Raw genomic sequence first — 22,488 nt, forward strand, 5'->3', positions numbered from 1 at the left:
TGCAATAGTATCTTGTATTTTCAGTTATGTGGTAAACATTGCATGTTGTGAAGAAAGACTTATTTATCTAAACATTGATTATTTCTTATCTTTTTCAGGCAGTTTTTAATTCCAGTAAAGAAGGTATGTAAAACAAAATAGGTTATTTTTAACTGAACTTTCGATCCCAAAGTTTCATGTATTGAAACATGACCTATGCAAAACTATCGGCAATGGCAATAGAGTAGGATTGTCTACCTGGGAAAAGTCCATGAGACTGGTTAAGGGTTCTGTGTATCCTTGTGTAGTGGATGAGTTTGTTTCTAGAGATACATCTTTGAACTTACACATGGCAGGTGGCAGGTGTTCCATTCTTTTCTGTTGTTATTTTCCTGTATTTCTTCTTGCCAGTGGGGTATTCTTAAAAAAATTGCTTCTTTACGGTTTTCTCCTTTTGCTTGAGTGCCTTTAGCTAGGTGAAGATGGTTTGCTTTAGCAGCCAGAACTCAGGTATCCTTCGCATGTGGCTGGTCCAGAGGAATTCATTTCAGATTATCATGGCCTTGATGCTGACTGCTTCCAAGGATCCTAGTGTTAGTACACCTGCACTCCCAGCTACTTCTGAGATACTGCATCAAAACCGTGTCGATGATACTTCTCCAGGGCCTTGAGGTGATATCCATATCTGATTCAAGTCTTGAAACCATAAAGAAGAGCTGGAAGGTGAGGTCTTGATATCAACACGTACTTCAAGATCAGAGATTCTTATCCTTTAGGTGTTCAATGGTGGTGCTCACTGATTGCAGAATTTCAACATTGTATCCATTGATGTCAACCTTAGATGAGAGAGAGGAAAATGTTCCATGTTTGGGAGGATTCCTCTGTTGATATTAGGGGAGGAATGGACTGGAACTTGACCTGGGACAGGTTGGTAAAAGGAGTTGAATCTTCAGGTTGAGGCTGAGACCAATTTTTGAGTATACGTCTAAAGGTATTAAGTAAGACTTGGAGATTCTCTTCCAAGAGTGTGTAGATGATATTGTCACTTGCATACTTGGAGATCTACAAGCAATGGCAGTGTTGTTTTCTTTTTAGATTTCAACCAGTTAAGGTTAAATTTTCCTGTTCATTCTGCAGACGATGCCCATGACACTGGAAAGCTTGTTCTTGACGATGAAGAATGGTGGCAAAGATGGAGAAAAAGATGGTGGGTTTGATGACATGTTTGACTTCAAGGGATTCTGTCATATTATTGGTGAGGACCATCATGGAGGTTATGGACCATGTTAATGAATTTCTCTGAATATCTGGCCTTTGACAGAGTCTTCTATAGCACTTGGTGATTGGGCTCAGTCAAAAGATTTGATCAAATCAGTGAAGGTCATCAAGAGTGGTTGGGTAGTTTGTGGCATTTGTTTAGGAAAAGCTGATCAGTGAAAATTAGGTCCATTATTCCCAAGTTTGGATTGGAAGCCACACTAGCTTTCAGGAAGCATTTCCTCAGACTGGGAGAAGATGCCCAGTGAGGATTCAGGTGATGATCTTCCTAGTGATGGAGAGAAGGAAGATTTCTTAGTGGTTCTTAGTGTTCACTTTGTCTACTTTCTTGATGGCGGTGGCAATGGCAGCATCCCTGAGATTGGGAGAGATTTGTTCTTTGCCCCAGACTTTCAGGAGCAGTTGATGGAAACGAAGCATTCAGACTGGGAGAAGATACCCTGTGAGGATTCAGGTGATGATCTTCCTAGTGATGGAGAGAAGAAAGATTTCTCAGTGGTTCTTAGTGTTCACTTTGCCACTGTCATCAAGAAAGTAGACAATGGCGTCATCCCTGTGATTGGGAGAGATTTGTTCTTTGTCCCAGACTTTCAGGAACAGTTGATGGAGATGACCAGGTCAGCTATGCTCCTCTAGATTTGAAAATCTCTGCTGAAATCCTGTGGGACCTTGTTGCTCTTCCATTCTTATGGATCTAATAGAGATTTTAATTCCTGCCACACTAGCTAGAAGTCAAAGATAACTTTGTTGCAGAGCTGGGATATTCCCCGTCTTCTGTACAATTGCATTGTGCCTTCGGAGTTATTCTTTCCGTGAAAGGCTGATGTTTCTGATTTTGACAGGTTCTATCCTTAAACCAATGTGGAATAGGCTAGGGTGTTGAGCCCATATATTAAATTGGTGGCACTTTACACGTCTCGAGTGTTGTGCTAGTCAGCAAGGTGTTGCAGCTCCTCAGCTTTCTCAGTCCTTGTTCTTCTTTGTATCTTCAGCCTTACTGCTAGGTCTCCTCTGACTCAATGTTATTTTGCTTGGCACATAGTGCTTTTCATTCGAAGAGATCTTGAATAATGTAGTCATTATTGTCAAACCAGTATTGTTCCCTGATATTGTAGCTGATCACTTCTTCACAGCTTGAGATCATATATCATAGAACCTCCACAGTGTGGAAACAGGTCATTCGGCCCAACAAGTCCACACTGCCCCTCCGAAGAGCATCCCACCCAGACCCATTCCCCTAATTTCCCAAGTCTGACCTACCTACCCTAAACATCTCTGGGCACTATGGGCAATTTAGTATGACCAGTCCACCTACCCCGCACATCTTTGGACTGTGCAAGGAATTGGAGCACCCGGAGAAAACCCACGCAGACTCGAGGAAAATGTGCAACCCCCACACAGACAGTCGCCCGAGGCTGGAATCGAGCCCAGGTTCCTGGCGCTGTGAGGCCCCAATGCTAACCACTGAGCCACCGTGCCACCCATGATGGCTATTTTCAGCTCTTTCCAGATTTCTTCCACTCCATGAAAAAATTTAACTTGTGCTGTTTTGGTGAAGACGTTGTTGGATGTTCGCTAGTATAATTGGCACTTGATGTCATTCTGCATTGAATTTTCTGAACTGTCCCTACATTTTTAGCTGCTTCTGATGGCATTTGGTGGATGTAGAGGAGCAGACGAGCTGGTGATCTGTCCAGCCTTCATCTGACTGGGTCATTGCTTTGGTAATGAGGACATCCGTTTGGTCTTGGGATTGAATGATGATAGTTGATTATGCATAATTACTTTGATCATGGATGCCACCAATAGGTCTTGAACTTGTCCTTTTGCTGGGACAATGTGATGGTGATGACCAGCTGGTGTTCCACACACATTTGGTGTGCAGGAGAATTCCATTAGAATTGCAATACTCGACTTTATTCTTTCCAATGGTTCTTTTCCAGAGGTGGGAGAACTTTCCAGTCCTTGCATTAATGTCCCCAGGGAGGATAAAATTTATCTTCTTTCAGGATGTTTATAAGTCTAATGGAAGTCTTTTTTGTACTCATCTATGGCATCAAGGTTTAGAACATAGCCACTCATGACTGCTGCATGCTGGTTTATGGCAGGTTGTAGATAGAGTCGTGAGGTGATCATTGATGCCATCAAAGAGCTCAGAGACAGTTGATGAGTTTCTTCATGATGGTGAATCCAGTTTCATGCATTCTGTATTGATGCTCTGGTTCATCTGTGTTGAAGGTGGTTGTAAGCTGTTAATTGTGAAGTAAGCTGCTGGAATGCTGTCTTACACCTATTCTAAGGCCAGAACAATTGAGTCGAATCCCACTAACTACATGCTGGTCTAAAGCTGGGGACTTCCAGGCGTCTCTGCCCTTGTCCTATCATCACCACTCACCTGGATTCAGTGCCACAAGCCGACAAGATGTCATTGAGACCTAATTCCAATAGATGAGAGCTTAGAACAGTGGACAATTGTGGATTGTAAAATATTAACTTCTCATAATGCAGAAGTTCTCTGTGGTTTTGTTTGTGTTCCCTTTTTTTTCTGCAAATTAAATATATGCATTTGTCCAAATCCTTGCCTCCATTCAATGTTCAGCGACATAGGGGAATGCAGCATAGACTTAAGAGGGCATTCAGATGGGACCCAGCTATGGATAGGTAAAATACGTGGTGTTGTGTTAAGCAGTCAGTAAGGTGAGAATGGGATGCAATGTATAAGGGAGTATGAATGCTGTTGCGTATGTGTTGGGGACAGTGTGACATTGAAGCTGCTGTGCCATGATGGTTGTTGGTGTGGGGTAAACGCATATGAATTACCTATGCTCCTCTAGGTACACAGTGGCATTTTTTAAAGATGTGATGAATGCAAGGTGTTTTGGCAGATATCTGGTGATTGGCAGCTTATTGTCGGAACAGCATGTGCTAAGGTAAGTTCAAATTTGGATGTGAGATACACAGAGACAGGGCAGGCAATTCAATGAGTTTGATTAAACAGGGTGAGAAAATCATTAAAAAAACTGGAATGTTTTTGGAAAAAGCAAGTAAATGAGTTTAGGGGAGCAGTGGCATGGTATCAGTGCCAGTTGTTTAGACATCCAGAACCCTCGAGTACTCTGATGACAATGTCGTTTGGAGTGATCATAGACAGTCGTTGTGAAGACTGCTTTGCATTAAGAGTACCCTCCATCATGCATTGCATTACCACTGTGGCATGTGGGACAGATTTTGAACAGATCTAGCAGCTCAAAGTTGAGGATTGATGGAATACGTTGGCTTTTAACTGCAGAACAACCGTATTGATCTTCTTAATCTTATATCCAGGTCATTGCCACTGTAAATTGCTATCAAATGGGGTGATTAACTCTAGTTTGAACATTTCAGACAGGAATGGCAGGAGCAGCACCAGGACTATCTAAAAATGTGTCAACATGGTGAAGTTGCAACTCATGCCAAACAAAGGTACTGTGAGATAGATGAGACTAATGATCCCACAACCACTGTATCACATCTAACCTCAGCATTCTTGCCATCTAGTTGTGAATGGTGGTGGATAATTAAAGTATGAGCAAGGTGGATGCTAAGCAAACATCCTGTCCTTAATTCTTAGGGACTACAGCACAAGTGCAAATGGTGAGATGGAAGAACTTGGAACTATTTTCAGTGAGAAGTGCTAAGTGGATTATCCATCTCAGCCTTTTTCTGAAGTGTCCAGCATTACAGTTTATAGCCTTTGGGCAATGTAATTCACTCCATGTGATCAAGAAATGACTGAATGTCCTGGTTACAGCAGAGTCTATGGGCTCTGACAACACACTGGTATTAGTGCTGAAGACTAGTGCTCCAGAATCAGCTACACCTTTAGCCAAGTTTTCTGTAAAGTTACACAGGCATCTACCCAGGTAATTACTCAGTAGGTCCAGTTTATAAAGGGGAGCGGGGGCGGGGGGCGGAATCTAACCCAACCAATTATCACTGTTAGATAACAAAGTGTGAAGCTGGATGAACACAGCAGGCCAAGCAGCATCTTAGGAGCCTGCTGTGTTCATCCAGCTTCACACTTTGTTATCTTGGATTCTCCAGCATCTACAGTTCCCATCATCTCCGATTATCACTCTTACTATTTTGATGAGTGATGCAATCAAGTGAGTTGTTGATAATGCTGTGGAGTAGTCCTGTTGCTCTGTTTGGGTTCTGCCAGCCCCACTCTGCTTCTGACTTTATTATAGTCTTAGTCCAAATATTAACAAGGAAGTTGAACTCCAGAGTTGAGGTGAGATTAACTGCCCTTGACTTCAAGGCTGCATGTTGTAAGGTGTAACATAAAGGAGCTTGAGCAAAACTGGAGTTGATGAGCATTGGAGAAAATATTCTACTTGGAATCATTTTTAGCACAAAATGGAAGTTAGTTCTGGTTGCAGGTCAATATCAGTTCAAGGATATCACTTCAGGAATTTTTAAAATAAGTGTCCTAAGCCCAACCATTTTAAGTTGCTTTACAGCCTTTACTGACATCGTCAAGTTAGTGTTAAACACCTGAGGCTTAATTGCTGCCTAGGCAGAATCCAGTCACATGGAGTGAATCAAATTGATTGAAGGCCAGTATCTGTAATGCTGTGGACCACCAAAAAAGGCTGAGATGTCGTCTCGTTGCCAATGGTGGTGGATAATTAAACAATGAGCAAGGAGGATGCTAAGCAAACATCCTGTCCTCAATTCTTGGGGAGCCCAGCAGAAGTGCAAATGGTGAGACTAAAGAAATTGAAACTATTTTCAGTGCTAAGTTGATTATCCATCTCAGCCTCTTCTTGCTGAAGATTGCTCTGAATGCTTCATCCTTACCCTTTGCACTGATGTGTTAGGCTCTTCCAACATTTTGAGGATGGGGATATTTGTGAGGCCTACTCCTCCAATGAGTTGTTTACGCTAGGTCAAGTTGGCATAAGGAGGGGGAAGTGTTGGGTATGGTAAAAGGCATTAGGGTGGACAAGTCCCCAGGCCTGGATGGGATCTATCCCAGGTTACTGAGGGAAGGGAGAGAGGAAATAGCTGGGGCCTTAACAGATATCTTTGCAGCATTCCTGAGCAAGGGTGAAGTCCCGGAGGACTGGAGAATTGCTGATGTTGTCCTCTTGTTTAAGAAGGGTAGCAAGGATAATCCAGGTAATTACAGGCTGATAAGCCTGATGTCAGCGGTGAGGAAGCTGCTGGAGAAGATACTGAGGGATAATATCTATTTACATTCGGAAGAAAATGGGTTTATTAGTGATAGGCAGCAGGTTTTGTGCAGAGAAGGTCATGTCTTACCAACTTGATAGAATTCTTTGAGGAAGTGACAGTTGATAGATGAGGGAAGGGCTGTAGATGTCACATACTTGGATTTCAGTAAGACGTTTAATAAGGTTCCCCATGGTAGGCTGTTGGAGAAAGCGAAGTTGCATGGGCTCCAGGGTGTACTAGCTAGATGGATGGAGAACTGGCTGGGCAACAGGACACAGACAGTTGTAGTAGAAGCGCATTTCTCAAAATGGAGAACGGTGACCTGTGGTGTTCCACAGGGATCCATGTTGGGACCACAGTTACTTGTGATATACACAAATGATCTGGAGGAAGGTGTAGATGGCCTGATTAGCAAGTTTGCAGATGACACCAAGATTGGTTGAGTAGCAGTTAGTGAAGGGGACTCTGGATGTGAGTTTGCTCGCTGAGCTGGAAGGTTAGTTTTCAGACGTTTCGTCACCATTCTAGGTAACATCATCAGTGAGCCTCCGATGAAGCGCTGGTGTTATGTCCCGCTTTTTGTTTATCTGGTTAGGTTTCCTTGGGTTGGTGATGTCATTTCCTGTTCTTTTTCTCAGGGGATGGTAGATTGGCTCCAAGTCAGTGTGTTTGTTGATGGAGTTCCGGTTGGAATGCCATGCTTCTCGGAATTCTCGTGCATGTCTCTGTTTGGCTTGTCCTAGGATGGATGTGTTGTCCCAATCAAAGTGGTGTCCTTCCTTATCTGTTTGTAGGGATACGAGTGATAGTGGGTCATGTCGTTTTGTGGCTAGTTGATGTTCTTGTATCCTGGTGGCTAGCTTTCTGCCAGTTTGTCCAATGTAGTGTTTGTCACAGTTCTTGTAAGGTATTTTGTAGATGACGTTCGTTTTATTTGTTGTCTGTATAGGGTCTTTTCAGTTCATTAGCTGCTGTTTTAGTGTGTTGGTGGGTTTGTGGGCTACCCTGATGCCAAGGGGTCCGAGTAGTCTGGCAGTCATTTCGGAAATGTCTTTGATGTAGGGGAGAGTGGTTATGGTTTCTGAGCCCGTTTTGCCTGTTTGTTTGGGTTTGTTGCTGAGAAATCGGCGGACTGTGTTCATAGGGTACCCATTCTTTTTGAATACGCTGTATAGGTGATTTTCCTCTGCTCTGCGTAGTTCCTTTGTGCTGCAGTGTGTGGTGGCTCGTTCGAATAATGTTCTAATGCAGCTTCGTTTGTGGGTGTTGGGATGGTTGCGAGCGAACAGCCAATGGGGAACTTCAAATCAGCGTCTACAGGAAAAACAACACATATGGACCAAATACTGAACTACAGGAGCAACCATCCCAACACCCACAAACGAAGCTGCATTAGAACATTATTCCAACGAGCCACCACACACTGCAGCACAAAGGAACTAAGCAGAGCAGAGGAAAATCACCTATACAGCGTATTCAAAAAGAATGGGTACCCTATGAACACAGTCCGCCGATTTCTCAGCAACAAACCCAAACAAACAGACAAAACGGGCTCAGAAACCATAACCACTCTCCCCTACATCAAAGACATTTCCAAAATGACTGCCAGACTACTCGGACCCCTTGGCATCAGGGTAGCCCACAAACCCACGACACACTAAAACAGCAGCTAATGAACTGAAAAGACCCTATACAGACAACAAATAAAACGAACGTCATTTACAAAATACCTTGCAAGAACTGTGACAAACACTACATTGGACAAACTGGCAGGAAGCTAGCCACCAGGATACATGAACATCAACTAGCCACAAAACGACATGACCCACTATCACTTGTATCCTTACATACAGATGAGGAAGGACACCACTTTGATTGGGACAACACATCCATCCTAGGACAAGCCAAACAGAGACATGCACGAGAATTCCTAGAAGCATGGCATTCCAACTGGAACTCCATCAACAAACACATTGATTTGGAGCCAATCTACCATCCTCTGAGAAAAAGAACAGGAAATGACATCACCAACCCAAGGAAACCTAACCAGATAAATAGAAAGCGGGACATAACACCAGCACTTCGTCGGAGGCTCACTGATGATGTTACCTAGAATGGTGACGAAACATCTGAAAACTAATCTTCCAGCTCAGCGAGCAAACTCACATCCAGAACTTCAACCTGAGCTACAAATCTTCTCAAAACTCGCAAGTGAAGGGGACTAACGGAGAATGCAGAAGAATATAGATAGATTGGAGAGTTGGGCGGAGAAATGGCAGATGAAGTTCAATCCATACAAATGCGAGGTGATGCAGTTGGGAAGATCCAATTTAAGAGCAAACTATAAGGTAAATGGAAAAGCACTGGGAAAAATTGATGTATAGAGAGATCTGGGCGTTCAGGTCCATTGTATCCCTGAAGGTGGCAACGCAGTTGGATAGTGTGATCAAGAAGGCATACGGCATGTTTTCAATCATCGGACGGGGTGTTGAGTGCACGAGTTGGCAGATTATGTTACAGTTGTATAGGACTTTGGTTCAGCCACATTTGGAATACTGTGTATAGCTCAGGTTGCCACATTACCAAAAGGATGTGGATGTTTTGGACAGGGTGCAGAGGAGTTTCACCAGGACGTTGCCTGGTATGGAGGGTGCTAGCTGTGAAGACAAGTTGAGTAGATTAGGATTATTGACATGAAAAAGATGGAGGTTGAGGGGGCACCTGATTGAGGTCTACAGAATCATGAGAGGTATATACAGGGTGGATAGCAAGAAACTTTTTCTCAGAGTGGGGAACTCAATTATTAGGGGTTATGATTTCAAGGTGAGAGGGGAAAAGTTTAAGGGAGATATGCATGGAAGGTTCTTGACGCAGTGGGTGGTGGAACATGTTGCCAGCGGAGGTGGTAGAGGCAGGCACGATAGCATCACTTAAGATGCATCTGGACAGATACAAGATGGGCAGGGAGCAGAGGGACACAGATCCTTATCACATAGGTGATAAATAGGTGAGATGTTTAGATAACGGATCTGGATTGGTGCAGGCTTGGAGGGCCAAAGATCCTGTTCCTGTGCTGTAATTTTCTTTGTTCTTTGTTTAATTTTCTACCACTCATGACTGGATGTGGCAGGACTTGCAAAGCTTAGATCTGACCTGTTGTTTGTTGGATTCTGTCTGTGAGTTTCTGTTTATGCTGTTTGGCATGCAAGTAGACCTGTTTGGTAGTTTCACCAGGGTGACATCTCATTTTTAGGTATGCCTGGCGCTGCCCTCTCCATTGAACCGGGTTTGATCCTCTGGCTTGATGTAATGTTTGAATGAAGGGTGTGTTTGTCTGTGAGGTTACACATTGTCATGGAATACAGCTCTGCTGCTGTTGATGACCCACATTGCATCATGAATGCCCAGGCTTCACTTGCTGGATCTGTTAAAAGTCATTCCCATTTATCATGGGTGATAATGCTACACTACGCAATGGAGGTTATTCTTAATGTGAAGGCAGGGCTTTGTCTCTAGAAGGACTCTGTGGTAATCAGTCTTACTGACACTGTCATGGACTGAATTCGGCACGTTGGTAAAGATATTTTACCCCCTTATTGGTTCCCTCGCTACCTGCCATAGACTAAATCTAGCAGCTATGTCCTTTTGAACCTGACAAGCTCAATCAGTAACGCTGTTGCTGAGCCACTCTTGATGTTGAACATTGAAATCCCTCATCCAGAGTACATTTTGCACCCTTGCCATCCTCAGTGCTTCCTCCAAGTGTTGCTCAACATGGAGGAGTACTAATGCAGCAGCCAAAGGAGGATGGTACAGGGCAACCAGTAGATTTCCTTGCTCGTGTTTAACCTGAAGCCACGAGACTTCATGGGGTTTGAAGTCAATGTTGAGGATTACACAGGACATCCCTTCTGACTGTATACTAATGTGCTGCAACCTTTGCCATCGGGTAAGGGCATATCCAGGATGGTGCTTCCTGGGACATTGTCTATAAGCTGTGATTCCATGAATACAACTATGTTGAGGTGGGTTTGACTAGCCTTTGAGATAGATGTCCCAATTTTGGCTTGAGCCCCCAGATGTTAGCGAGGAAGACTTTGCAGGGTTAACAAGGGTGTCTTTTCCAGCGTCTTTGTCAATGCTAGATGGCCTGTCTGGTTTCATTCCTTTGTTGATGCTGTGTAGCAGTTGATATAACTGAATTGTTTTTAGGCCATTTCAGAGGACATTGGAGAGTCAGTGACATTACTGTGTGTCTGAAGTCACATTTAGGCCAGACTAGGTGCAAATGGCAAATTTCCTTGGAGAGAAAACAGAGTTAACATTGCTGGTCTTGTGAGCCCTCTTCAGAATGGATAGCAGCTAGAAATATTGGTGCATATATATGCTAGTGAAGGGGAGGGATAAGGGGTAACTGACAGGTGGAGATGGAGCCCAGAGAGAAAGAACAGTAGTCGGGCAGACAAGGGAATGGGTAAAGGTCAGGCTGGGAAAATGAATATCTGTTAATGGGAATTGTTAGTGGCTGTCAAGGTGTTGTTTGTGGTTGCAGCCCATGTGATGACAAGGCCTAGTGTGTGGGGATTGGGGTTTGGACATGGGAGAAGGTGCCCAAGTCTTGAGGAGTCACTTGATCTGAAACTTTAACTTTCCCTCCATAGTTGCTGCCAGACCTGCTGAGCTTTTCCTGCAATTCTGGTTTTTGATCCTGAAATTGTTGAATTTGATATTTGAGTCCAGAAGGTTGCAGGTTTCCCATGCAGAAAATGATGTGGTGTTCTTCCAGCTTGCGCTGAGCTTTGCTGGAGCACTGTAGCAAGACCAAGACAGAGATGTTGGCCAGGGATCATGGTGGTGTGTTGAAAAAAGCAGGCAACCAGAAGCTTCGGATCATTTTTGCAGATAGAACATAGAACAGCACATTACAGGCCTTTCGGCCCAAAATGTTGTGCCGACCTATTGTCCTACTAAGATCAAACTACCGTGCATACACTATATTATCATATCATACATGTGCCTATCCAAGAGTCGCTTAAAAGGCTCTAAAGTGTTTGTCTCCACTACCGCTGCTGCCAGTGCATTGCACTCGCCCACCACACACTGTATAAAGAACCTACCTCCGACATCTCCCCAATACCTTCCTCCAATCACCTTAAAATTATTCCCCCTCGTAATGTAGGTGTTCTGCAAAGCAGTCACTCAGTCTGAGCTTTGTCTTCCCAATATAGAGAAGACCACATGGTGAGAGTTGAACATTCAGTATCAAATTGAATAATTTCAGTAGTACCTTTTATCCACTCTTTTGTCTGCCCAGTTGTTGTTCTCTCTCTGTGGGCTCCATTTACATCCATCTTTTACGCTTTCTCCCTCCCTCCACCCCTTCTTGAGCATGTGTGCCAGCCTTTTCCTAGGTCAGATTGCCTGATTAGTGCAAATGGAATTCAAGCTGAATAAATGTGATGTCATACAATTAGGCAGGATAAACAAGCTAAAGGAAAAATGAGAAATGATAGGATTCTGGGAAACACCAAGAAACACCCGGAATTGTATGAGATATTGGTTAGGTCACATCTAGAGTATTATGTGAAGATCTGGAACCCACATAATAGGATGGATGTGATAGCACTGGAGGGAGTCAAGCAGAGATTTACTAGGTTGTTGCCTTGCTGCAAAGTTGAAGTTATGAAGAGAGATTATTGGACTGGAATTGTTTTCCTTCGAGCAGAGGAAAATGAGCTGCTATATGATAAGGATCTGTACGAAACTATAAAGGGCATAAATGAAAGAGACAGAAACTTTTGCCCTTGATGGGGGCCTGTTGTCCAGGGAGCTTTGATTCAAGGTAAATGACAGGTTTAGAGAGCATTCAGCAGCAGCCTGATCATGTCTAGCCATATGGATACAGAACTTGTTTGAAGGCAGCAGACAGAGGGTGGTGGTGGAGGATTGCTTTTCAGTCGGGAAGTCCGTGACCAGAGGTGTGCCAAAAAGATTGATGCTGTGTCCACTGTTTTTCATCATTTATATGAATTATTTGGATGTGAACATAGGAGGCATAGTTAGTAAGTTTGCAGATGACACCAAAATTGGAGGTGTACGAGATGGAATTTAATTTAGGTAATTAAATTAGCCGCACCTTGGAAAGACAAATCAGCGCAGGGCTTATACATTTAATGATAAGGTCCTGGGAGTGCTGCTGAACAAGCAGACCTTGGAGCACAGGTTCATAGTTCCTTGAAAGTAGAGTTGCAGTTAGGTAGGATAGTGAAGAAGGTGTTTGGTATGCTTGCCTTTATTGGTCAGTGCATTGAGTATAGGAGTTGGGAGGTCATGTTGCAGCTGTACAGGACTTTGGTTAGGTGACTTTTGGAACCATGGATGACAGGTGAAATTGTGAGACTAGCCAAAAGGAAAAAGGAAGCATACGTGTGATCTCGGTGACTGAAGACAGACAAAGCTTTGCAAGAATATCGGGAATTTAGAGCGAATCTGAAATGAGGCATTAAGAGGGCTAAGAGAGGACATGAGATATTGCTGGCAAACATGGTTAAGGAAAATCCCACAGCCTTTTACTCATATATAAGGAACAAGATGGTAACTAGAGAAAGGATTGGCCCACTTAAGGACAAAGAAGGAAAGTTATGCGAGTCAAAGAAAATGAGTGACATTCTCAATGAGTACTTTGCATTGTTATTCACCAAGGAGAGGGACATGACAGATGCTGAGGTTAGGGATAGATGTTTGCTTACTTTAGGTCAAGTTGACATAAGGAAGGAGGAAGTGTTGGGTATCCTAAAAGACATTAAGGTGGACAAGTCCCCAGGTCCGAATGGGATCTATCCCAGGTTACTGAGGGAAGCGAGAGAGGAAGTAGCCAGGGCCTTAACGGATATCTTTGCTGCATCCTTAGACATGGGTGAAGTCCCGGAGGACTGGACACTTGCTAATGTTGTCTCCTTGTTTAAGAAGGGTAGCAAGGATAATCCAGGTAATTATTGACCAATGAGCCTGATTTCAGTGTTTGGGAAGCTACTGGAGAAGATACTGAGGGATAGGATCTATTCCCATTTGGAAGAAAATCAGCTTATCAGTGATAGGCAACATGGTTTTGTGCAGGGAAGGTCATGTCTTACCAACTTAATAGAATTCTTTGAGGACGTGACAAAGTTGATTGATGAGGGAAAGGCTGTAGATGTAATATACATGGACTTCAGTAAGGCGCTTGATAAGGTTCCCCATGGCAGGCTGATGGAGAAAGTGAAATCACATGGGGTCCAGGGTGTGCTAGCTAGATGGATAAAAATCTGGCTAGGAAACAGGAGACAGAGGGTAGTAGTAGAAGGGAGTTTCTCAAATTGGAGACCTGTAACCAGTGGTGTTCCACAGGGATCTGTGCTGGGACCACTGTTGTTTGTGATATATGTAAATGATCTGGAGGAAGTGGTAGGTAGTCTGATCAGCAAGTTTGCTGATGACACTGAGATTGGTGGAGTAGCTGATAGTGAAGGGGACTGTCTGAAATTACAGCAGAATATAGGTAGACTGGAGAGTTGGGCAGATAAATGGCAGATGGAGTTCAGTCCGGGCAAATGCGAGGTGATGCATTTTGGAAGATCAAATTCAAGGGCGAACTATACAGTAAATGGAAAAGTCCTAGGGAAAATTGGTGAACAGAGAGAGCTGGGTGTTCAGGTCCATTAAAGATAATAAAGTGTGAAGCTGGCTGAAAACAGCAGGCCAAGCAGCATCTCAGGAGCACAAAAACTGACGTTTCGGGCCTAGACCCTTTATCAGGGAGGGGGATGGGGTGAGGGTTTTGGAATAAATAGGGAGAGAGCGGGAGGCGGACCGAAGATGGAGAGAAAAGAAGATAGGTGGAGAGAAGAGTATAGGTGGGGAGGTAGAGAGGGGATAGGTCAGTCCAGGGAAGACAGACAGGTCAAGGAGGCGGGATGAGGTAAGTAGGTAGGAAATGGAGGTGCGGCTTGGCGTGGGAGAATGGGATGGGTGAGAGGAAGAACAGGTTAGGGAGGCAGAGACAGGCTGGGCTGGTTTTGGGATGCAGTGGGGGGAAGGGAAGAGCTGGGCTGGTTGTGTGATGCAGTGGTGGGAGGGGACGAACTGGGCTGGTTTTGGGGTGCGGTGGGGGAAGGGGAGATTTTGAAGCTGGTGAAGTCCACATTGATACCATTGGGCTGCAGGGTTCCCAAGCGGAATATGAGTTGCTGTTCCTGCAACCTTCGGGTGGCATCATTGTGGCACTGCACGAGGCCCATGATGGACATGTCATTTAAAGAATGGGAGGGGGAGTGGAAATGGTTTGCGACTGGGAGGTGCAGTTGTTTATTGCGAACCGAGCGGAGGTGTTCTGTACAGCGGTCCCCATGCTTCCGCTTGGTTTCCCCAATGTAGAGGAGGCCACACCGGGTACAATGGATGCAGTATACCACACTGGCCGATGTGCAGGTGAACCTCTGCTTAATATGGAAAGTCATCTTGGGGCCTGGGATAGGGGTGAGGGAGGAGGTGTGAGGGCGATTGTAGCATTTCTTGCGGTTGCAGGGGAAGGTGCCGAGTGTGATGGGGTTGGAGGGCAGTATGGACCGAACAAGAGAGTTGTGGAGAGAGTGGTCTCTCCGGAAAGCAGACAAGGGTGGGGATGGAAAAATGTCTTGGGTGGTGGGGTCGGATTGTAGATGGCGGAAGTGTCGGAGGATGATCCGTTGTATCCGGAGGTTGGTGGGGTGGTGTGTGAGAACGAGGGGGATCCTCTTTGGGCGGTTGTGGCGGGGGCAGGGTGTGAGGGATGTGTTGCGGGAAACGCGGTCAAGGGCGTTCTCGACCACTGTGGGGGGAAAGTTACGGTCCTTGAAGAACTTGGACATCTGGGTTGTGTGGGAGTGAAATGCCTCATCGTGGGAGCAGATGCGGCAGAGGCGGAGGAATTGGGAATAGGGGATGGAATTTTTGCAGGAGGGTTGGTGGGAGGAGGTGTATTCTAGATAGCTGTGGGAGTCCGTGGGTTTGAAATGGACATCAGTTACAAGCTGGTTGCCTGAGATGGGGACTGAGAGGTCCAGGAAGGTGAGGGATGCACTGGAGATGGCCCAGGTGAACTGAAGGTTGGGGTGGAAGGTGTTGGTGAAGTGGATGAACTGTTCGAGCTCCTCTGGGGAGCAAGAGGCCGCGCCAATACAGTCATCAGTGTAACGGAGGAAGAGATGGGGTTTGGGGCCTGTGTAGGTGCGGAAGAGGGACTGTTCCACTTAACCTACAAAGAGGCAGGCATAGCTGGGGCCCAAGCGGGTGCCCATGGCCACCCCCTTTGTCTGTAGGAAGTGGGAAGAATTGAAAGAGAAGTTGTTGAGGGTGAGGACGAGTTTGGCTCGGCGGATGAGGGTGTCGGGTGTTCAAGTCCATTGTTCCCTGAAGGTGACAACGCAGGTCAGTAGGGTGGTGAAGAAGGCACATGGCATGCTTGGAGGGCCGAAGGGCCTGTTCCTGTGCTGTAATTTTCTTTGTTCTTTGTTCTTTGAATACTGCTTGCAGTTTTGGTCTGGGATAATGGGAACTGCAGATTCCGGAGAATCCGAAATAACAAAGTGTGGAGCTAGATGAACACAGCAGGCCAAGCAGCAACTTAGGAGCACAAAAGCTGACGTTTTGGGCCTATACCCTTCATCAGAAAAGGAGGATGGGGAGAGGGTTCTAAAATAAATAGGGAGAGAGGGGGAGGTGGATCGAAGATGTATAGAGCAGAAGATAGGTGGAGTGGAGGCAGAGAAGTTGAAAGGGCGGGGATGGAGACTGTAGAGTTGAGTTTAGGTGGGGAGGTAGGGAGGGGATAGGTTGGTCCAAGGAGGACGGATAGGCTGAGCGGGCGGGATGAGGCTAATCGGTAGGAAATGGAGGTGCAGCTTGAGGTGGAAGGAGGGGATAGGTGAGAGGAAGAACAGGTTAGGGAGGCAGGGCTGATTTTGGGATGCAGTGGGGGAGCTCCCCACCTGTACTCACCTCTACAGGCTCCATCCCCGCCCCTTTAACTTGTCTGTCTCCTCTCCATCTATCTGCTCCTGTCTGCATCTTCCATCCGCCTCCCCCTCTCTCCCTATTTACTTCAGAGCCTTACCCCATCCTCCTTTTCTGATGAAGGGTCTAGGTCCGAAACGTCAGCTTTTGTGCTCCTAAGGTGCTGCTTGGCCTGCTGTGTTCATCCAGCTCCACACTTTGTCATCTTTGGTTTTGGCCTCCCTGCTATAGGAAGGATGTTGTGAAGCATGAAAGAGCTCAGAAAAGATTCAGAAGGATATTGCCAAGGTTGGAGAGTTTGTGCTATCGGCTGGGGCTAGTTCTTCTGGAGCATCAGTGGCTGGGGAGACCTTATAGAGGTTTATAAAATCATGAGAAGCACGGATAGGGTAAAAAGACGAAGTCTTTTTCCCAGGGTAGGGGAGTCAAAAACTAGAGAGCATAGATTCAAGGTGAAGGGAAAAATTTTAAAATGGACCTAAGGTGCCACTTTTTAACACAAAGGGTGGTGCTGTATGAAATGAGCTGCCAGAGGAAGTGGTGGCTGCTACAATTCCAATGTTTAAAAGGTATCTGGATGGGTATATGAATAGGAAGGGTTTAGAGGGATATGGGTCAAATGGTGGCAAATGGGACTAGATTTATTTAGGTTATCTGGTTGACATGGACAAGTTGGACCAAAGGGTTTGTTTCCATGCTGTACGTCTTGGTCACTCTATGAATCCATGTGAGGAAAATCTTTTTCTCCCAGAGGACAAGTGCTTGAACGTGGGATTAGAATAGTTACGTAGTTTTTGACTGGTACAGATGTGATAGGCTGATGGGCAGTTTTCTGTGCTGTAGATCTCTATGACACTGTGACTATCCTATTTAGCCCAATAATATTGCCTCATAACATGATGGACAGCATCCTCAATAAAAACACAAGGATTGTTGGGGTGTTGCCATGCTGACACTGTGATAGCCAATCTACCTGCAACAGATAGAGGTCCAAAACATTTTCTATCTCTGGCTGTTGGGGCCAGAATATGCTGAATCAGCAGATGTTTTTCTCTTCTGAGTTTGATTTGATATTATGAGACTTCATGGGATCTAGGGTCGAAATTGAGGACACCCAGGGCAACTCTCTCATGATTGTATACATCTTTATCCCCATCTCTGGTGGGTCTGCCCTGTCAATGTAATAGGATGTAGCCGGAGATGATACTAGTAGTGTCTGGGCCGTTGTAAAATTCCGTGACTGGACTTGACTAGACAGAGGAACAGTTCTCTCTGATTTGGCATAACGCCAAAAATGTTAGTAAAGAGGGATTAGCAGTGTCGACAGGGCTGTGTGTGCTATTGTTATTTCTGATTTCTTGTTTGAAAACTGTTGTCAGTCTGGTTTCATTCCTTTTCATTCAACTTCGCATGGCACAACTTGCTAAGCCTTTTAACAGAGCAGTTAAAAGTAAATCACAGTATTGTGCATCTAGTTTTAGATATTGGCTGAAGCAGTGAGGGTGGCACATTTTCCTAAAGAATGTTGGGTATTTATGACTGTTTATAATGATTTCATGATTACAATTGGACTTTAACTCTAGGTTTTAATTTGTTTTTTACTCCTATTTATTGAATTCAAACTTTACCGTCTACTGTGGTGAAAGAATAATCTTAGAGTCATACAGCATAGAAGTCATACGGCCACACAGGCTCTTCGGCCCACCATGTCTGTGCTGAACATGAAACACCAAACTACACTATTCCCATTTACCTGGACTTGGTCTACAGCCAAATATGGCCAGGTATTTTAAGTGGCTATCTAGATTCTTCTTAAATGTTGCAAGGATATTTGCTTCCCTTACACTCAAGTAGCATGTTCTGTATTTCTGCCCCTGTGGGTGACAAAATATTTCCTCAGATCTTCTTTAAACCACTTACTCATCACCTTAAACTTATGCAGTCTGGTCTTACACATGTCTGCTATGGGTAAGAAATTCTCGCGATCTACTCTGTTTATACCTCTCATAATTTTGTATGTCTCAGTAAGATCTCCTCTGCTGTGAGGAAACCAAACCAACCCATTCAGCCTGTCCACCTAATTGAGACTTTCCATCCCAGGCAACATCTGGGTAATCTCCTCTGCATTCTGTCCAATGCAATTTCATCCTTCCGAAAGGTGTTGATCACAACTGCATACAGTATTCCATTTGTGGTCGAACCAATGTTTTATAATTGAAGGCAAACATCACTTGTACTGCCATCTTCACCTTGTCTACTTATGTTGATGCCTTCAGACATCTATGGGCTCAGACATCAAGGTCCCTTTGGTACCTCAGTACTCCTTATGGAACTGTTATTCATTATGTATAGTTTTCTCCTGTTATACCTCCCAAAATGCATCACCTTAATTTTATTCCCTGCATCCTCTCTTTGATGTCTTTTGCATTGGTCTCAAGAGATAGAACACCATGTCTAACATCCAGTTACCAGAAACAAATAGCACTTCTACGCTTTGCTGTTCCTTTGTTTACAGTCGCTTGCCCTTTGGTGCAGTGGTCGGGACTTCAGTTGTCAGGGTGTCAACACACCCGGCATTTTCTAATGTTGACTACTGGCTTGAGAGTCACACACTCCTTGAAGACGCCTGTGATTTCTATTTCATCAAACACTTCTGGACGTCCATCCAATAATGAGTACAGTAGGAAGCTGCACAAGTTTGTGAATGAAATGGTCTGTTTATTGGCAAATACTGTACAAGTTATAGAAATGAAATAAGTATCAAAGATAACAAGTACCGAGCTGTGATGTGCACCCATTACAATGCGTTAACTTTAGCACTAGATGATGAATTTAAACAAGGAAATAACTATAGGAACTAGACAATGAAGTTGTGCAGGTAATCAAACTGAACAATTATTATTGAAATGAAACTGCAGCTTGACTATAATATGATTTTTGTGTCAACAGGGCAATGCCAAGTGCTTGATGAATTCCTGCATCGTACGGGCTCCATAGTCACTGATGATGGTGTTAATATTTGTATTCAAGAAGAGGTAAGACAAAATGTACACAAATAGTTGTTTTAATTAAGACATAGCTTACTCTTAGAAAACTCTTTTACTCAGGTAGTTTGCTGCATCTCAATATCATCCTGCTATGAGGCACGATCCCAGCAGTTACAAGTGATTTTGTAAGGCAACAGAAGAAAGTGAAGGGAGAGCTAAAATGTATGCACAGATATGAAAGGGAGAGCTAAGATGTATGCACAGGTATGATTGCTGTAGTGAATGACCCGGAATGTGCTTGTGTAGAAAACATGCAACGATTAAGTGATAGAAAGTTGTTTAGCAGGAAACAATAGGAATCATATTGAAATTATAATAGCCTCGCATTGCAGTAACACCTATAACAGAATAAGGAGGCATGACATCATGGAGGAATTTCACTATAAGGATGAGAATTTTAGATTTTGTTGTGGACCTGGGGCCATTGTGGGGCAGTAAGTCTCAACACTTCTGCTTCTGAGGATTGTCTTAAAGGACAGTAATCTCTTCAAACATTGAAGCTTGGTATCTTGGTACAGATGATAGGTGAACAGGATTGGATGCAAATCTGAATATGGGCAGAAAACTTTGGATGAACTAAGGATTATGGAGAGTGCAAGAGATGTGTTGGGTTATTCACAAGTATAGAGTGTGTTTCAGCATCAGTTGGACTGGGACCCAGTGCAGTTAGATGGTAACACGTAGGTCTTGGTGATTGAGAGGTCAAGAGGTTGAAAACTCAGCTTAAGGCCAGTTAATATATGAGGGTTATAAACAGAATATTTTATTCTGAGCAAGGCCATTGTGACAAAGAAGGAGTAGCTAGGTAACAGATACATTCTTGTAATGAGAGGAAGTGCCCTAAGTCACTGTAATTTTGAGTTTCTGCTCCAAATACAGGCAATGAAGAAGATGAACACAATGCTTAATCAAATGTCACGTGAAGACAGGAAGAGGCTCCTCCTAACCACAAAAATGCGACGTTTGATGTAAGTAATTAGTAATTTTGTCAGCTACATGTCAGTATAACCGAGACAAACATGGAATGCAGGTGAGCAAGTGATTCCAATTCATTGGTTTCCTACTGTACTTTCTAACTTAATGGTTGAGGATTTTAATATTGTACAATTTCTTAAAACTTATACTGATACCTTAACAGTTCTCTGTCTCATCTGAAGGAATGCACAGTTTGCATTATTGTTCAAACCATGTAAAAGGGAAGCACCACATGTAAAGGCACTGTTAATGGAAAGAGCTTTATGTACGATATGAATATAAGAAATCAGAGACTCTTGAACTGATCTGTCATTCAATAGTATATGTATTCTAATTGTAGTCTCCATATTCCTGCCTGCCCTCCCATGACTATTAACTCTTTTGCAGATTAAAGATCTACCTAAATTTGAAGATAAGTAATTACCGAGATTTCAGTGCTCTTCAAATACAAATAAAGTAAGAGGGAAGCCAGAGTGAACATAGGGTCCTTGGGGAATGACGCTGGGAAATAATAATGGGGAAACCAGGAAGTAGTGGGGAGTTTAATAAATGTTTTGTGTTGATTTTCACAGTTGAAGACACTAGTAGCATTCCAAATTTACTAAATATTCAAGGGGCCAAAGAAGGAGATGAAATAAGCAAACACAATAGCTATTATTAAGGATAATGTAGTAGGGATATGAAAGACTGAAGTGCCTGAGGGAATGCATCCTGGGTTGTTAAAGTAGATACAGAGATAGAGGATGCATTGATAGTAATCTTCCAGAAATCTTTAGATTTTTGAGAAATCCCAGAGGTCTAGAAAATTGCCAATGATGCACCTTTATTTAAGAAGGAAAGACGACAAAAAAGGTTTTGGTCAGTTTGCTTCATATTTGTCATTGGAAAATGTCAAAGCATGTAGCAGTATAAAATTTAGAAATGCATAATATTGTAAAGCAGAGTTAATATGGTTCATGCAGCTTGACGAATTAACTAGAATTTTTTAAGGAGGTAACAAGCAGGATAAGTAAAGGGGAAGCAATGGATGTCATAAAAAGTACCACACATCTGGCTGCTTATTAAGATGGGCCCATGGTGTTGGAGGTAGCTTGGCTAACTAATAGAAGACGGAGAGTTACTATAGTGGGACATTTTCAGGATGGCAGCCTTTAACCAGTGGTGCCCCACAGAGATCATTTCTGGGTCAAAAATTATTTGTAATATATACCAATGCCATAGATGAGCAAAATGAATATGTCAAAACCAAATTTGTTGATGACATAAAACTAGATGTGAAGATAAGTGATGAGGATGATACAAACAGTTTGTAAATGTTGTAGACAGGTTAAGCGAGTGGGACAAAAACTTGGCTGATGGAATATAATGTGGTTGTGTGGATAATATGACAGGAAGAATAGAGAAGCTGAATATTCCTTGCAGATTCCTGGATCACTGGAAACATTCCTGGAGGTGGTGGGACCTCTACAATCACCTGAACCAGAACCGGTGCAGCCTTCTTGCGGGAGGCATTTTTATTGCTATTGGGAGGAGTTTAAACTAGTTTGACAGGGGCAGGAGCACAATGTGTTCATTAATAGTATTACAGCATACCTTAGAAGAGTTATCTAAGCAGAAGGAGTTTGGACATGTTGAGTTGCAGGGGAGTGAGGTGAGGCTGTGTGTCTTCTACTTAAATGCTAGGAGTGTTATAGGTAAGACAGATGAATTCATGGTATGGAATTGAAATGATGTTGCCATCAAAAAGATGCGTCTGAGGGAGAGATGGGATGCACAAATCAACATTCTGGGATTTTTGGATCTTTGGCAGGAGAGGAGAGAATGTAAAAGAAGAGCTGGTGTTGAATTATTAATTAAGGAATCAGTAAAGAGGGAAAATATCTTGAAACTGTTGTCAAATGAGGCTTTCTGGGTGCAGTTTAGGGAAAAAAAGGGACAATCATGCTTAGAGTGCCCAGCA

The 22,488-nt window shown here is 43.7% G+C and overlaps 1 protein-coding gene across 1 annotated transcript in view; it reads left to right on the top strand.

Moving 5' to 3' along the window:
- sycp2l (synaptonemal complex protein 2-like) overlaps window positions 1–22,488 on the top strand; it is a 374,186-nt gene that overhangs the window by 18,612 nt on the left and 333,086 nt on the right. Inside the window, exons 5-7 of the mRNA XM_059652659.1 lie at window positions 99–123; window positions 19,456–19,541; window positions 20,433–20,521. Of these exons, the coding sequence (XP_059508642.1) occupies window positions 99–123; window positions 19,456–19,541; window positions 20,433–20,521 (200 nt within the window). The remainder of the gene's footprint in view (window positions 1–98; window positions 124–19,455; window positions 19,542–20,432; window positions 20,522–22,488) is intronic.

The sequence above is a fragment of the Stegostoma tigrinum genome, chromosome 19 (genome assembly GCF_030684315.1).
Source record: "Stegostoma tigrinum isolate sSteTig4 chromosome 19, sSteTig4.hap1, whole genome shotgun sequence".
NCBI classification, from domain to species: Eukaryota; Metazoa; Chordata; class Chondrichthyes; order Orectolobiformes; family Stegostomatidae; genus Stegostoma; species Stegostoma tigrinum.